The 18770-nt window shown below is 32.9% G+C and overlaps 1 protein-coding gene across 1 annotated transcript in view; it reads right to left on the reverse strand.

Moving 5' to 3' along the window:
* The window catches only part of LOC100329049 (plexin), a 161297-nt gene that overhangs the window by 118266 nt on the left and 24261 nt on the right, over positions 1–18770 (reverse strand). Inside the window, exon 2 of the mRNA XM_085497282.1 lies at positions 53–1269. Within this exon, the coding sequence (XP_085353408.1) occupies positions 53–1210 (1158 nt within the window). The 5' untranslated portion in view covers positions 1211–1269. The remainder of the gene's footprint in view (positions 1–52; positions 1270–18770) is intronic.

Here is an 18770-nt window from a genome sequence, read left to right on the forward strand (position 1 = left end):
ACAGATTTGTCATATTTATAACATTTAATTAGAATATCGTTGTTTTACTTACCAGCCAGGTATTGCCACATAAATCTTCCAAAGCAGTAGAAGACCAGGCACACCCAGTTGGTTGATTTGGATCCGATGCACATATGTCAAGCCACTCTAAATACTTTTCCCGTATTTTTTTGATGGAGTAAATACAGACTGCTGATTTGTCTGTTGGTATTTTTGATGTTTGATCTGCTTTAGCAAATGACACTACTACGATATCTTTATTGTCATTGTCATTTAAATTCATAACTTCTGCAAGATCATCTCCAGCTTGAGTCACAAATGCTGACTGGGCTAAATTGTAATCAACGCCATCACTGCCTGTACATGTCAATGGTAAATCAATATATGTTTCCTTATACTTGCTACAACTTTGGCAAATTTGAACTATTTTTGTAACAAATGGTCCACTAGTTATGGTGTCTACCTTGGGCTGTACGGACACATAATACGTAAAACCATTGCTTTCAAATACACTAATATAATCAATGTTAAAGTCAGAATAAACTCCAAAGAAATCTGCTTTTACTTGTACAAATCCAGCATTTCCCGTTTCATCCTTCAGTATAGTAAATGGATCCTCATTGTTACTAGATGGAAGTAGACGACTAGAAAGAAGAATCCATTGAGCCTCATCAGGGACAACACTTCTACCAACATACAACACATTTGGACCAACTCCAGTATTGTCATTATTTGGACCATGAGCTATTATTGCCACTGTAGATCCATCTGTAGTTGTTGCTACCTGTCTATAATACCACTTTATCAAAGTCAAAGTATCCATATCTCTTGTTTCACAAGATCCTCTGTACACATTTCCACAGGTTATCAACTGACTATTATCTGTATCAATGACTAAAATCTTATTGATATTATTTGTTGAAACAAGTGTGGAATCACACTGCACAAAATCTGGTGGTATACAATTTTGATTGTCATCTCTCGGACCTGTTGACTCAATTTCTTCCGTCTCCAAGTCACTGGTCAATTTATAAAGTCTATTTACCGATCCCACATACAAACGACCATTATTAGGATCTAAAACCATCCTTGTCAGCCTTATATCATTGTTACTAGGATCGTTTGTCTCAACAAAGGTGTGGAAATCTTGACCACAGCACAAAGTTAGAAATACTGATAGAAAAATCAAAGTAGACTTAGCAGTATCCATTGCAGTATCAACTCCCCACAATCTCTGTAAATGAATTCCAAGTTTTTTTCACTTGATTTCTGAAAAATTAAAGAGAATAACATAATGAATATTAATAAATATTTAATAGTTGAATACTTAAAGTTATAAATAAACAAGAATAATAAGCAGAATTTTGCCAATATTTTTCACAAAAATGAATGTTTATGATTATTTTGTTCAAATTTAACAAAAGTTATAAAATAAATACATGAAAAAATGAGCAAAATAGTGCACAAAATTTTTGCAAAACAAGTATGGTATTTAAAGTGCCTGTGAAATGGCTGCTATTTTCACGCCTAAAATTATCCATTGATACATAAATATTATTATTTTTTTATGTTTCTAAGCATGAATTATTTTTTTAAGTGAAAAAATGTGTTTTAAACTCAATCTACGGCAACTTTATTTTAGTGTATTTTAAAACGAGGCTCCTCATTAGCTTCTTATTTGCATACAGAAATTCCCCTTGTGACGTCAGAAGGGGAAGTCGCATGGCAGCTTGCATTGCCAATACGTGTAAATAAGGCAAATTTCTTCTGCAGTTTTCTTGTCTTTGACTAAATTTTCACTTATGTACTTGTTCGTCGAGGAGGAATGGACCATAATGAACACATAGTATAAATTTTTGTTGCCTGGGGTTGAGTTAGATGCAAAATATGTTCGTTCTGGTGTAGCTGGTCACCGTGATCGTCAGCAGCGCACGTTTGTACACTGTCGCTGGACAAAATAGAATTTGACGTCGGAATTATCTCGTTATTTAGCAGGTTACTAGGCACGTCACTACACTGTTTTATTTCATCGATCGTCTGACTAAAACTTTCAAAATTAAAATAAAAGAGAACATATTTTGACATTCTAAACATTAGACCATAGTGATCACTATAAAATAATTTAAAAAACGACAAATCACAGTTACTAAATAAATGACAGCCGCGTGGAAATAAATTGAAATTTTGTTGAAATAGGTGAATGTGTCGAGTCATGACGAGAGCAAGTGCGTTAAAAGCGGCGTTTAATTGGATAACAAAAATAATCGAGATCGACACACATACAGATAAATTCAGAGAGGATTCGACTTAGCGTGATCCATGGCGTGATTGTCATAATTATAACATCATATTAAAACTTTATTTGGTGGAAACACATTGACCAAGCCCGGATTCTTATTTCAGAAATTATTACGCAGATCAAGCTTCAAGCATGGAGGTGAAAAAAGAACAGAGGTGTGAATTTGACATTCAACAAAAACCACCAAACAATTCAGAAACAATTAGCCTTCGAAAATGAAAACAATTAGCAGTGTGTAAGGGCTGTGTAATTTCCTGTTTGTCCGACACTTCGTTTTCGTGTCACTGTCAAAATTATTGCTACGTTTTACTTAACAGGGACTAAATGGTCTCTATAAAACGATAATCAGGATCGCAAAAAAGTCAACTCATTTGAAACACTTGCTGGATGTCTCTCTCTCTTCTGAAATCCGCCTCGGTGATCATGGTCCGGAATCTATTTCTTTCAAAAGTGTTGCGCCAGGTTTATGTTGTCAGCGTTTCTCTTTAAACCTAGTTGTTTTTATCATGGACGAGGACAGTTTTTCCAAAAAATGAATCTGAGGTTAAGTGGCTTTCGTTCACTGATGTTGCACCTTTGGATCGATTAGAAACGTGTGAATACATACACTATGACTAAATGTTTCACTGCAACTGCCCACAACACAACATCTAAAAACTCTCTCTCTCAAAAAAGAAAAGAAAATAGACAAAAAAAGAAAGAAAAAAAACGCCGACTGAAAAATGTATATTGTTTAAAAGTATACTGAATGACCAGTGTTATTACGGCTCAGGGGTATGACTTCCTCTCACATTTTGGCATTTGGTGGCGCACTTTCGGCAAGAGTCGGAAATCCGGAAACAGTCGACCGTTTTAGGATAGGTGGGCGTGGCTACAACACGAGAAATATCCCAAATTTACTTGGATACGAGTAATCATTTTCAGCAAAAAAATCAATAACTTCAGTGGGATATAGATCTAAAATGGGAAACGTGAGGGTGGGCATTGCACAGGCACTTTAAAGGGTTTATATACAAAGTTTTTGAATTAATGGTTTAACAACGGATCCCATGTAATAATTTGCATTTCATACAGGATTTCACAGTGAACAGAAAATCACCTATGACATGTTACTACTAGTACAGGATAACCTACACAGATGTACACAGACATTTCATATTTGATTATTTTATTCCTAGTTTGAGATGTAATTCAACATGTGATTTTACAACGTGAAAATTGAATTGTAGGGTACATGTACGTGTATAAATGGAGAAGTTGTGTTTTTAAACCCAGAAGGTCACACAATGTTATCATTTACAGCATTATTCTACAATGTCAAGAAAAAAGGCTATCCGTGCCTCAGGAAAAAATTCTTTTGAAAAGTTTTACAAAATCAGTTGTTAGAATGAAGCTAAACTTGAATGATGAAAGTTTTAGCTCTAAAATGCCTGTCATCTGGCCACCTTGAATCAAAGATAGATATAACTTAACAATTACTGCACAATCTACCATCTTGGAGAGTAAATTACATATTTATGAACATACAGTTCTCATGATCAAAAGCGTAAATTTCTTCATTCTCTGCATTTCTCTGTCTAACAAAGTGTTATATTTCAGCTAAATTTTTACAAATCTTGAAAATCATACATGTTATGGTCACCCACAAATATGAAGTTTCTATAGTGATAACTCTCAAGATGATCAAAATGAATTTTTTATTGTAACCACATGTTCAGGTTTAACCAATATCTTGAAAAATATACATGTATAATGAATAAATGCGAAACATGCCAAAATCAAACTTTGACAATGTTCCAATCAGGTGAGCAGCATACCAAAGTTTGAAAAAATTGGATAAAAACTGTTTAACTTATTGTAACCACAGCAAGTCATTGAAAATGACACAGTCCCCGTTAAATTTTTGAAAGTTCCCTTTGTGCTCGTCATATTAAAGCGGAGGGGTTGTCTCTAGCATGTCCTTGAAACTTGAGTTCCAAATGGCGCATACAACAGATTGTTTATTTACATCAAAACACGCGTTTCGTGTAGTAGTAATACGGCCAAAAATAAAAACAGTCGTTATTCTACCATCTTTGATCTGATTATGAAACACACTGATATGTATGATGTATGTGCCAAATACAAATGAAAATGGTACATAAATTGTGGAAATATAGTAGTAAGGCCAAAAAGTCAGATGGCTGTCAATCGGCCATCCTTGACCAGATTTTGAAACAAATTATCATGGACATGCATCCCAACATGTATAAAGTACATGTATGTGCCAAATTTGAATGAAAATTGACACAGAGCACATCCAAGATACCGCATATAAAAATCAAAGAAAGCTTAGAAAGAACTCCCGTGTGCTGAGAGTTTTGGAGACACATTAAAAATTAATTAAAAATTACTTATACTTGAGATATTGATGGAATAGCTGAAAACTAATTATGCAAATAAGGTAACTAATACGAAAAGATTTAAGTGTAAAACTAATAAGGTCTGCACAATGTAACAAGTTTCATTGAAATGTGATTAGAACCAAAAAAATATTAATTATTATGCTAATTAGAGAATTAATATGAACAGATTTTAACCCAAAATTAATCAGACTGTTTATTGTCCTAGAGCATTTATTAATTAGGTGATTAAGAAGCATAAATATTTACCAAAAACTAATATGGTGCATAGTCTTAGGTTCATTGAAATGTGATGGGTACTCTTTAAAAGTTTCATTGAAATCCAATGAGTGGTTTTTAGACATCATAGAACAGCAAAAAATTAACTAATTATGCTAATAAGGTGATTAATATGCACAAATATTTACCCAAAAACTAATTAGGTCTCTGCACAGTCCTCAAGTAACTATGTACTAAGTTTCATTGAAACGTGATCATTACTACTCGAAATATCAAAAGCTGAAAATTAATTAATTATGCAAATTAGGTAATTAATATGTACTGATATTTCCCTAAAAACTATCAGGTATGTGCAGTGTCATATGACACCTATGTACCAAGTTTTATTGAAATGTTATGATTAGTACTTGAGATATCAGTGGAAAAGCCGAAAATTGATTAATTATCATCCAAATTAGGTAATTAATATTCATAGATTTTTACCCAAAACTAATCAAATCTGCGCACTAGTTCAGAGCATCCATGTGCCAAATTTCATCAAAATCCAATGAGTGGTTCTTCAGATATCAGTGGAACAGTCTTGGAACAGCTAAAAATCAGCTAATTATCATGCAAATTAGGTAATTAATATTCATAGATTTTTACCAAAACCTAATCAACTCTGCGCATTATCCCAGAGCATCTATGTACCAAGTTTCACCAAAATTTGATTAGTGGTTCTTGAGATAACGGTGGAACAAAAAAAGTGACATACATACATACAGACATACAGACAGGGTAACTGCAAAGACTCCCTTTCGTGCTTCGCATACAGGAGTAAAAACAAGCAGCCTATCGGCTGAGATAGCTCCGCTGTTAGCAATGCACATTTCAATTAAAGAACTGAAGACATCATTAGAAAATGAACAATATGTATAGTATCAAAGCAATCGGACTTACAGTTTTTAACAAGAAGTCGAAAATATCACTTTCTACCAAAAATGACAAAAATATTCATCAAAATTAGAGAATTGAAGATATTATCACAAAATGAACAAATCTGAGAAAGGTCTACATGTAGTACCTATATATGTAATATTAAAGCAATCGGACTTACAGTTTTTAACAAGAAGTCGAAAATATCACTTTTTACCAAAAATGGCAAAAATATTCACCAAAATTAGAGAATTAAAGATATCATTATAAAATGAACAAATCTGAGAGAAGACCACGTGTAGTACCTATATATGTAATATCAAAGCAATTGCACTTGCGGTTTTTAACAAGAAGTCGAAAATATCACTTTTTACCAAAAATTACAAAAATATTCACCAAAATTAGAGAATTGAAGATATCAACATGAAATGAACAAACCTAAGAGAGGTCTACCCAAGGTACATATACACCAAGTATCAAAGCATTCAGGCTTGTAGTTTTCAAGAAGAAGTCGAAAAAGTAAAACATTGACACGGACGCCGGACGACGACTCATATGATAAGCTCCGCTCGACAAAGTCGACAGCGGAGCTAAAAAAGATGCCTGCCGGTCGACCATCTTTGATCCAATTGCAAAATAAATCATCATGGATATGTATCCTAACATATATAAACTATGTACCAAGTTTGAATGACAACTGACAAAGCATGTCCAAAATACAACATTTTCAAAAAACAAGATAGCTGCCAGTCGGCCATTTTGAATTGAATCGCTAAACCACTACATGTGCATATGTCCCACATAAAGTACTAGGCACATCCAAAAAATGAACGAAATCGGTCCAAAAGATTCTGAGATATGACTCCGGACGGACGCACTGGGACCGAATTATAAGTCCCCGTTTTCGGACTTTGTACGAACGGGTACTAAAAAACAGGGTTAATAATTAAACAACTTATATAAAAACATATTTGTCTCTGTTCCTTTGAAAGGCACCAGATAAATTAGTATATTTGTGTAATAAACAAACAAGAAAGCCATCAGAGATGGCAGATCCTCCTGGTAGCCAGACAAGTTGGCGTGAGTGGGGTTCGCAGCAGTCCAGGGCGCCAATCATGCCAACTTGTCAGGCTAATCCTCCTGGCATCTTATTCAAAAGCTCTGTTTTAATACCTATATCTGTCATGGTCACATGATTATATATGGTCATTATATATGTTAATCAGATTATGAGCCAAATGTTTTCAATAAAGCACTGGTTGATGTCTATTGGCAATAGTGCACCAATTATGATAGTTATGCATTTTTAATGCAGCCACATGACCATATATGGTCATTGAATTTGTTAATTCAGTCTAGTGTGCAATGTCTTTAAGATAACATTATGAATTCCTCTGTCTGCAATAGTATTTCTGATACAACAGTGTATGGACACTGGTAACCATTATATCCCTAGCCCAGACTATGTGCCATGGCTGATAATAGTTGATGAAGATTAACACCATCTATTCCCTTGGCTAATATTGTACATGTATGTAACAGTCTCACAAAAAATACAAGAAACCAAACAAGATCACACAATCATGTATTTTTCAGTTTCCACTACATCAAAGCACATGCGTGTTAGATAATGTTAGGGCAACAACCATTTAACAAACAAATACAGTAGTCTATTCAAATCATAAATACATGTACATTTTAGTGATTTTCTGCACCACTGGTTAGAACTATGTTTACTGAAATCTAAACCAGTAAGGTAAACTTTGAATCCATTTACTATCATGGCTAATATAATGCTTGATATGCAGTATGTACAGTGGGCATAAGCCAGCAGCATATATCACACTTGGTACATGTACAAGTATACATGTAGTTGTTCTACCTTTAGAAAATACAGGTAGAACAATTAATCTTTTGTATACTGGTATACATTGTAGTTGTGGTACAACTGTAATTTGCGATACAAAATTATAATGAATAAAATAGAAGCTTACTCTATGTTTTAGAAAAGATGTAAAAAAGTTTTGGCAATATTTTAGTTGTCTGAAACAAAATTACATGTATATTAAATATTTGGCTATTTTTAGGATACATGTAGTTTACATCAAATAGTCCAAATATGTAAATTTTCATGTACATGCATTTTGAAACTAGATTTTGAAAATAATTTACGACAACACAAGGTCAAACTGTCTTGAGCTATGAGCAGATGCCTTCACCACTAATTATCAAAACTGACCTTACAGGATTCATGCAATATTAGTTTTATGCCACCCCCACCCACAAAACAACTTTGTTTATACAGAATATTGGTCAATATTGTGTATTGGGATATATTAATTTATGAATACACTTCTACCTTAAGGATGGATGTGGTTATTTAAACACTCCAGACACAAAAATTCTGAAAAAAATTTAGAACATGTATGTTACTTTAATAATTTTTAATTTAAAATGGCTGCCTGAGTATGGGTTGATGCTAAAAGAGTAGCAATGAAAATGTTTTTTATATACATGATGCAGAAAAAATGTGACTATGATCACATCATCTTCTAACAAATATCCAACTAAAAAAACGTATTCAAGACACATGTACTAGTAATTTTCTTTTTTAATTAGGAATTTGCTAACATGAAAATAAATAAGACTTTGACTTCAATTGTTCCTGTGCATGTTGATTTGAGATGTGTGCTATGGCCTGTCTAAAATTATGCTAATGAGCTCATGAATACAAATGAGCAACCAGCAGTCTTTTTGGTAAGAATTACAACAGCTAACATAAATACTGGCACAGTACTGCACATGTTACAAGGTCCATGTCACTTCCAAGAGAAACAAATAAAGATTTTCAGGATTTTCTTTTCAACGAAAAACAAAACAAAACAGATTATGAGTAAATGCACAACAAAACGCAAACAATTGGTATAACATGCACCTTGTGGGTAGATCACTAGACATGGGCCTTTAACTTGTACTGAAGGTAAATTATGTTGCTATATCATATTATACATATACATATACATGTAATATGGTACAACCTAAGTGCTTCCTCGTATATCAACCTGCACATACCTGCAAGTACAATTCTAAAAAGCAGTAGCAACTTTCATTTTCAATACATTGTAGCACAACATTAATTTCTGGATTGATTATTTGAATGTCCATTATCCTCTCTTCATCAAGAGTTCAAAATTGAGTTTTTTTAGAATTGTTAGAGGTCCTCCCCTTTGAGAAATAAAGCACACCAACATGCCAAGCATTTTGCATACACTGTTTCACTTCCTTTCCATCTATCATTACAGGGCAGTGACACTAATATAGCATATAAGATATCTACATCCTCTCTTAGCAGTCTGATATCTCCTACAACATTCCATCACAGTGAACTGACTGATAACAAAATGCTCTGAAAGCTCAGCTACACTAAAATTGAATCTAACTTTTAATTTTCAATCTCATCTCATCCCAAGTATACAGTTCAAGTAAATTTACACTATAAACAACAAACATTTGTGGTGAAACGGTCACAGCTGATTAGCTACATCATAGAGTGCTGTGAAATTCTACCCTTTGTAGTTTTCAACTTACATACATGTACATGTGTATGGACAGTCTTGGCATCATTGCATGGTTCAGAAGAAACAACTAAAGAAAATACACATAAACTAGACAAGAACAGAACTTTGATAATGCGGACACTCAATAAAACAAAATGTTTAAAGGCCCATAACAGATGGCACAGCAGAATGTTTAAAGGCCCATGTCAGATGGTGTGATTAATATTCCAGTAACTGTATTTTGACCCTTCAAGGAAAACTTCTATATATAATTCTTTATTAGCAGTGCATATGCTTACCTAATTCAGAGGTGTTTCTATGGTCAAAAAGTAATAGTTATTCAGTACACAATAATTTGTTGATTTATGTGCACTTCTAATGAAGCATATATGGAATAGTACACAATTTATTATCATAATCATAGCATAAAATCACTAAATGTTATTTTTATTGTAACATGCAGCCAATTTGGAATTATGAAAAACAATTTTACTTGAAAAGAACCGATCTACATTGTTCATCATTCATTATAAATGCTACATATACATGCATTGGTGTTCCCTCAAAGCAAAATTGATAGTCAGCAACAGTCTTCTCCAATAATTTTTTTTTTCGCTTCTAATTGTGAAACATTTACAAGAAAAGTTGCTCAGTAAAAAAAAATAAGGTCTATGGAGCAATTGAGTTATGTCACTAAGTTCGTCACGCAAAAAGTGTGCATCTAATCCAAATTCTCCCAATGTATGATGCAACATGCATGTATGTAGGAAGTACAACTACGAGTGGTTGTAAGTGTTCTTGAAAGATAGAAATCAGCAACTGTGACTGTATATAGTCACGCATATCTGAATGGAGTAATAGTTCAGGAATCTCTGGAGAAATAAGTATAGGGACTAAACCAACCACACAGCTCCTTATTGATGATTACCATAAAAAAATTGTGCACTGACCATATCTTTCTGGAGGTTTTCTTTTACACATTAACCTCAGACAAAATAATATTTATTCGATGACTGAAAAAAGGCATTGCTCAAGTAACAAAATTGAATTTTATTGTAATAGATCATGATTTAAGTTTTCAATTTCTTGTGAATTTATTTTTTATCTATAACAGTTGTTTACCCTTTGAATACCATAATTATTCACATTAAAATTTAGAAACAACATTCTCAAATTTGTATGTATTTGTTCAATAATTTCTTGATCAATTTGGGAGCAGATGGGATAATTTCTTACTACAGTTCATGATAACAAACTAATGAAAACAATAAGAATTATTTAAAATTAAAGTAAACAGTTATGAAATTTTTAATTTTACATTGAATGACACAGATTGTTCCCCTTTATTAACAGTCTGCCAAGATTTGTAAATATACATAAATAAACTTGTGCATGGGTACAGAAGCAAACTGGCAAATTAACATTTTATATAATAAAACACCCTTTTAATTCAATTAATTATACCATTACTACCGGTAAATAAACACTCCTTGGAGAATGGTTTATTGAGAGGTTACCCGGGTGAACTGTGGAGGAATCAAACAAATTCTTCATGACTAACACAATGTAGATTTCAATATACTATTTTAAATACTCAGTTTAAATACTAGAAAATATTCAGTCATGCATTGTCTTTATAAATGCATGTTTCTGACAATGTTAAAAACTAATTAATATCACCCATAGTAATTACAGCTGCAACATGGAAGTCACATGCTTCAAGCCATACATTCACATCAGGTTTCTCAAAAGCTTCAAAAAGAGAATATTTTCACTGTCTACTTGCTCAACTTGCATGGTATCAAAAGGCATTTGCATATAAATAGATTTGTTAATTGGTGCATTGTCAGTTCTCATCACTATAATCATCCCCATTGTGATCCCAATTAACACACTATAGACAAGCACACAGTTGATCATAGAGCTAAAAAATTGTTTGATGGAAGTGTTCTGCATAAAATCAAGGAGGTAGAATAAGAGACTCTTTTCTACCTCCATGATAGAATGTAGATCTAGACTTATGTAATTCAGATGTATTCAAAATGGAACCGAGTCGCATAGAATAAATAAGCAAGTACGTTACCAAACAGTGTATCAGCTTGCATGTACAATGTACATACATTTAGTAGCCAACAATGAAATGAATGCTCCACCATTGATGTGTACATCAGGATGGTGTGTTCATAACCCTGTAACCATGTCAGCTGAAAAGATATGGGACAACACATATACTGCACATAAAATGACTGAAGTTCATGAGGTCACATTGTCAGGCTTGGCATATCCTGAGTATTATGTGCCAGCCAAGTCATGCATTGCTTTACATAATCTGATTAAATTGAAAGACATGAAGGCTCTATACAATAAAGATTATCTACATACATATACAGTACATACATGTATATTGGTGGACATAAAAATAGAGAAATCAGAAAGAAAATCTAGTAAATGTATGTATGATATACATGCAAGGCCCACAAAAAAAAGTTCATGGTCAATTTTGTCTTAAAATTGATGGGTATGTTTTTTATTTTATTTTTAAAATTAGTTCTTTTATTTCATTTTCTGTAAAATTTTTACAAGAAAAGCTGAAAACCAAAATGTTGCAATTTACCCAGTCATGAAATTAAAAAAAAAAAAGTTGTGTGCAACTTTCATTTTATTTTATTTTAAGAAAAAATGCTTTGAGTAAGTTGTAAACAATTTTATAAATATACACACATAAAGCTAAAATACAAAATGCTTCAAAGTAACAACAAGATCAAAAACAATATGTGTATGAACCTTGATTTCTCTACAGTTAGCTATATTTTGTACCAGTAATCTTTTTTTTCAATGAGATGGCAAATAACATGTAAGGTCATTCACAGTTATTCAGAACACTAAATTGGTCTCAAATTGTATCAGTTAGTATTAAAAATAATTTTAATAATTATTAATTTAGAATTTTGCAAGTTTTGTATTATCCAACAAAAATATTATGGCTGTCTGAAAATAAAGCAAACATGAACAATTAGGTAGGGAATAAGGTTAAAATCTTATTCCATAAAAAATAAATATCTATCACCAACATTTTCTAATAATTCATGACAACCATAATTGTCTTTTTATGATAACTGGATTATTTTTATGGATGCTTGACATATATGTATTTTTCATAAAGATAGTTTTTTTTTGTCCAAACAATTTTTCTTATTTGGGTTTTGTGAAAAACACATAGAATAATTTGCATACTCAAACCACAGCTGTGCATTTTGGAAACCATATCTATTATACTTTGCTCAACATATCATTCCAATGTGATTGAATGAAACTTAAAACAAACACAGCATGCATAAGTTAACACTCTATTCCCAGGGCTGATATTATGTCCCTTCAATGGAGTAGTTACAGGAGTTGAAAGTATGGTTGTTTATATGTTTGCCATTATGTACATGCAACCTGACAGAGACCTTAAAATTTGGGTTGAAATACAAGATTTTATACAGTAACTTGCTCCAGGGGAACCCAGGAGTTATGTGGAAAGGCAGTATTCCATATCAAGTTGTAAACAGAAAATAGTACAGTATTTTTAATTAAAATGTGACTTGTAAAGTCAAGATGATATTTATACTGTAACTGGTAGGATCCAATAAATCAACATCCCCCCCCCCAACTTGAAGGGTAACCATATTTATCATTCTGTTTGATTCAGAATTTTGTAAATATACTGTACATACTGTAAACAGCTTTAATTATGTTTGAAAGAAACTGAAAAGATTGAAATAGTAATTTTTAGATCCAGTTATTTAAATCAGAAATGTGGTTCATTACTCACTACATCGCTCATTGATTATGTATAGACATTCAACATTTTTGGCAGATCAACTCCAAGAATTACACAAGTACATCTATGTACATACATGTAGAATAACATTATATAATATATATACAAGTTTGATAGTGATGGGTTAAATAATTGTGGAGTTATAACATCATCAAGAATAGATTACAACAGCAACAAACAATATTTTGCCACTACTATGATTTCCTCAACTTTACTAGGGGTAAGCCTACAAAAACTGGTAAACGTAACGATTAATTTAATTCTAAATCAAAGAAAGCTTAGAAAGAACTCCCATGTGCTGAGAGTATTGGAGACACATTAAATATAATTTGAAATTACTTAGCTGAAAACTAATTATGCAAATCAGAAAATTAATATGACCAGATTTGAGTGTAAAACTAATGAGGTCTGCGCAATGTAACAGAAAATCTATGTCTCCAAGTTTAATTGAAATGTGATTAGAACCAAAAAACCAAAAAATTATGAATTATTATGCTTATTAGGGAATTAATATGAACAGATTTTTACCCCAAACTAATTAGGTTTGTACATTGTCCTAGAGCATCTTTGTACTAAGTTTCATTGAAATGGAATAATTATTACCGTGAAAACTCCAAAATTTCGACCCCTCTAAAAATTCGACCGCCTATTTATTTGCCGGGTTTCGGTGTTTTATTTACCTCCAAATTTTCGACTCCACTAAAAATTGCCGACTCATTCTTATTCGAAAATTGCGACCAGTTTTAGTTTTCCCCCAAACGAAAAAAAAACGATGTGAGCGTTCAAACGGGACCTTCCTCGAAGGCATGAATCCGGGTTTCTGATTGACTGAGAGATTTTTATTTTATTGGTAACGAAAATATATTCTAAATAAACGAAGTTTCAAATAAAAACGAACACAAAAATCTCGGCATGCTGCGTTTCTGAATTGTTGATTATTACTGTACTCAGTAGTGATTATAATAATGTACACAAAATAAATTTGTTGAATGGTTATGAAATACAAATAAAAGTCAACTTAGTTTCATCGTAAGCGAATGATTCCGGTCTCGTATAAACGTTTGATGCTGTAGGATATCCGCCATGTTCTCTTAGGTCAAATAGGTCAAATCGCTAATTAACCAATCAAAAAGCTGGATGATGCCAACGTGTTCAAATTACCATAGCTTATTTAAATAGATTGATGTTGTAGTACGATATTTTGGCTTGGATTTTGATGCGAAAACGGCATGATTTTTTTTAAATAAAAAAATTAGTTGTTTTTAAAAAATAAACTGGTCATCTGAAGAATAATTTAACATTGTTCACAGTGATAACAGCTCATTCTCGAAAGGAAGCTTACCCGCTCACGCTAGTCACGATAAAAATCATACACGTGTACTCTTGAATAGACAAACGTCAATGACTACGGTAAAACTTAGACTCTATTTTAGCCGGCAGGATTGATTGAAATGTCCGAAAAATGACGCCAAAATACACCTTAAAAGTCCCATTTTATTTTCTTAAATCCCATTTTATTTTTTAATCCAAGGGCGAATTTACGGCAGAATTTGGTCCCTCAAATAACGGACACGTGAGCTTTGATTCTAACCGGATACATTGCACTGGGTCGGGGAGATAGTTTGCTAAACTTCCATGCATCTTTTGTCCAATGGGTACCTGTACTTCGAACATTCGCAAGTTTTTCTAGGTAGTGCGAGACAGCTTTGTCTTTTGACCTATTAGTTTTGTGCTGACCTCTTCTCCGCGTCTTGATGTTTTGTTTTGCTTGTCATAATACTCACTGATTGATGACTTTGTTTAGATTTTGAGTTACAACTCGGCCACGACCTTTGCTTTTACCGTGAAACATGAGGAAGTTTACGTCAATTGACGGACATTGCATTTTTTAAAAACTAATGAAGCACACTGTCTATCATCCCCATTTTTTCATTTGCTGATTTCTATTCTGAAAAATTCGACCGTCCGAAAATGCACCTTAATTTTGACTCTAAAAACACGTCACATATCTAACACCAATTATTTAAAACCGGTCAAAATTTTGGAGTTTTTACGGTACTTTAGATATCAGTGTGAAAGCTTAAAATTGGTTAATTATGCAAATTAGGTAATTAATATGTACAGATTTTAACCCACAATTATTCAGGTCTGTCTATTGTCCTACAGCGTCCATGTACATTCATTGATATGTGATGTATAGTACCTGAGATATCAGTGTGAAAGTTGGTTAATTATGCAAATTAGGTGATTAATATGCACAAATATTTACCGGAAACTAATTGGGTCTGCATAATTCTAGATTCATTGAAATGTGATGATTAGTACTTTAGATATCAGTAGAAAAGCTGAAAATTAATTATGCAAATTAGGTAATTAATATGCACAATTATTTACCCTAAAACTAATCAGGTCTCTGCATAGTCCTAAAGGATCTATGTACCAAGTTTCATTGAAATGCGATGATTAGTACTTGAGATACCCGTGGAAAAGCTGAAAATGAACTAATTATGCAAATTAGGTGATTAATATGCACAAATATTTATCGAAAACAATCAATCTCTGCATAGTCCTTGAGTATGTAAGTACCAAGTTTCATTGAAATGTAATGCTAACTACTTATATCAAATGCTGAAAATTAATTAATTATGCAAATTAGGTAATTAATATGTACTGATATTACCATAAAAACTATCAGGTCTGTGCAGTGTCGTATGACATCTATGTACCAAGTTTCATTGAAATGAGATGATTAGTACTTGAGATATCAGTGGAAAAACCGAAAATTGACTAATCATTATGCAAATTAGGTAATTAGTATCCACGGATTATTACCAAAAACTAATCAAAACCTAGCATGAGTTCAGAGCATCTATGTACCAAGTTTCATCAAAATCCAATGAGTGGTTGTTTAGATATCAGTGGAACAGTCATGGAACCACTAAAAAATAGCTAATTATCATGCAAATTAGGTAATTAATACGCACGGATTTTTACCAAAAATTAATCAAATCTGCGCATATGTTCAGAGCATCTATGTACCAAGTTTCATCAAAATCCAATGAGTGGTTCTTTAGATATCAGTGGAACAGTCATAGAACAGCTAAAAATTAGCTAATTATCATGCAAATTAGGTAATTAACGAGCATGGATTTTTACCAAAACCTAATCAAATCTGCGCATTGGCCCAGAGCATCTATGCACCAAGTTTCATCAAAAACCGATGTATGGTTCTTGAGATAGCAGTGGAACAGTCGGACACACATACACACACACACACACACATACACACATACACACATACACACATACACACACACACACACATACAGACACACTAACTGCAAAGACTCCCATTTTGTGCTTCGCACATGGGAGTCAAAAAGAATGACATTAATTTGTTAAACATCTGGTAAAATTATGACATTATTTCACTTGGGTCCTTGGGACTGGGAGATGCAATAACATTCTTGAAATTACATCTCTGTGTATGCCCATAAGTGAGGGATCATCAAGTTTAGAATTTACAATACCCAGAGGTATTCATTACCTTTAAAACCACTGACATTCTGACTCCATATTAAATACTTCTAGATCAGGCAACAACCCTACAGCCAGTTTGCATTCATTATGCATTTAAACAGTTGAAATTTGAATAATTTGTCTTGAGAGAAAACATTTAACCACAAGGATATACATGAAGTAATTAAAAACTGAATGTCAAAACTGAATGAGACTTAAAGTGGATGGGAATTTTAAATGATACTTATAATGTCAAAGGTAGTACACATACTTGTGTTTAGTCCACAGGAGGCACATGCATTCACTCAGTTTGAAACTAAGTTTATATAATAGGCTGGTGAAGCTACACAATGTTATAAAACATGATAAGTTGACATGCCGGTAATCACAAATCAATCTCTGCAGCCCAAATGGATGGTACAGAAGTTTCAGTTATTGGTCCTTTAATTGCAATAAGTGGATTGTGTTTAACCTTTATTTTTTCATGCCACAATTTTGGTGCAAATTTTTGCCTGTTTTTATGCATTTCTGACAAATCTGACAACATATTTTATTGGATACAGGTCTTGTGTGAGGTTTATTTTGTGAAATTTGACAAAAGTTGTTTTTGGTGCTCATAGGATTGAAGTGCTAGAAGATTTTAAATAAGGCAAAATGTATTGAGAATGTAAATTATTTAAAACAATTTACTCTGGTGGTTGTAATGTATCACCCACCCCACCCAACATCAACTACATTTACATGTATGCCACAAATTTCAATCAATTAAAGCATTAAATAACGAGCAACAGTTGCCAAGTAGTTGGTTTGACAGCAGCAATACCCCTGGATGCCAGACAAATGAAGAATTCAAACCCTTTCCATTCCATTCAAATAAACAAATACTTGTCAAACAAATCCCTGGCCACACTGCACGGACAAAGACAACTGGAAGTTTCACAGTCCCTTTACAAAGAACAGGTGAAGCAAAATAACGGTTTTATAATGACCCTCAACCACTTTTACTAGTTTTAGAGAATACCACATGGGTATTGCAGCAGAACCAAATTAATGATTTTGACAAAGTTTTTCTACTTTCGCCACGACTAATGCAATTAACTTCATTCAAGACACAAAAAGATAGTCTATCTCCGGATACACAACGTGATAAACATTTCCCACCGTGGTTCACAACTGATAAAAGCGAAGGCTGTGAACTAGATAAAGTTTATGTCTGCAACCCACACTGCAATAACTACATTCTAAAGCAACATACCCATGTTGATAAATCATGCCAGTATCAGTATTTAGGTCAACTTGTACTAAGCAATGTGATGTTCAAATTGCATTCCAGAATTACATGCCAAGTAGAGGAAAGCTTTTTATCATTTAAGCTGTAAAAGATAAAACCACTATTTTGTCTCTCATTTTATACTTATAATAAAGTGCTACAAAATACATGCCATATAATATTTTTGAGATTTTGTTTTAGTATGCGATTTGAAATCTGTAAATGATAGTGAATAAACAGTTTTCTTTCTGAATCATGTGATCTATGACTTAATCTTGGTCTCATGACCCCAAAAGGTCACACATTCAAGTTGGCCCCTCTGAGGTAAAAGGCACAATACAATAACTATACTTCCTAATATTTCACAATCACCCATACCTCTACAAATTATGATTAAGTTAAATTGACAATAATTTTTTTATTTGAAGAATGAATGGCTTCTGAGTTTCCAGTCATGCCCACAGGAACTTCAGTGCCAGGATGTGAGATACTAAAAGATCATGCTTTTGTTCACTTGTACATATATACATGTATAAGAACAGTGACTTATTTATATGTCCGAATTATCAAAATACTGCACATACATTTATGTAATAGCAATTACATGATGTTGAATTATAAATGAGGGAGCACTTTAGGATTTTGAGGTTCAGATTGTGGTTTTAGCATTAAAGAATTGAATATATTAGGGGGGGGGCTCATTCTTTTTTTCAATTTCATCAATTAACGCTATTTCAAGACCAATAAGAAACATGTAATATCT

This window comes from Saccoglossus kowalevskii, chromosome 3, assembly GCF_978046115.1.
Source record: "Saccoglossus kowalevskii chromosome 3, keSacKowa6.1, whole genome shotgun sequence".
NCBI lineage: Eukaryota > Metazoa > Hemichordata > Enteropneusta > Harrimaniidae > Saccoglossus > Saccoglossus kowalevskii.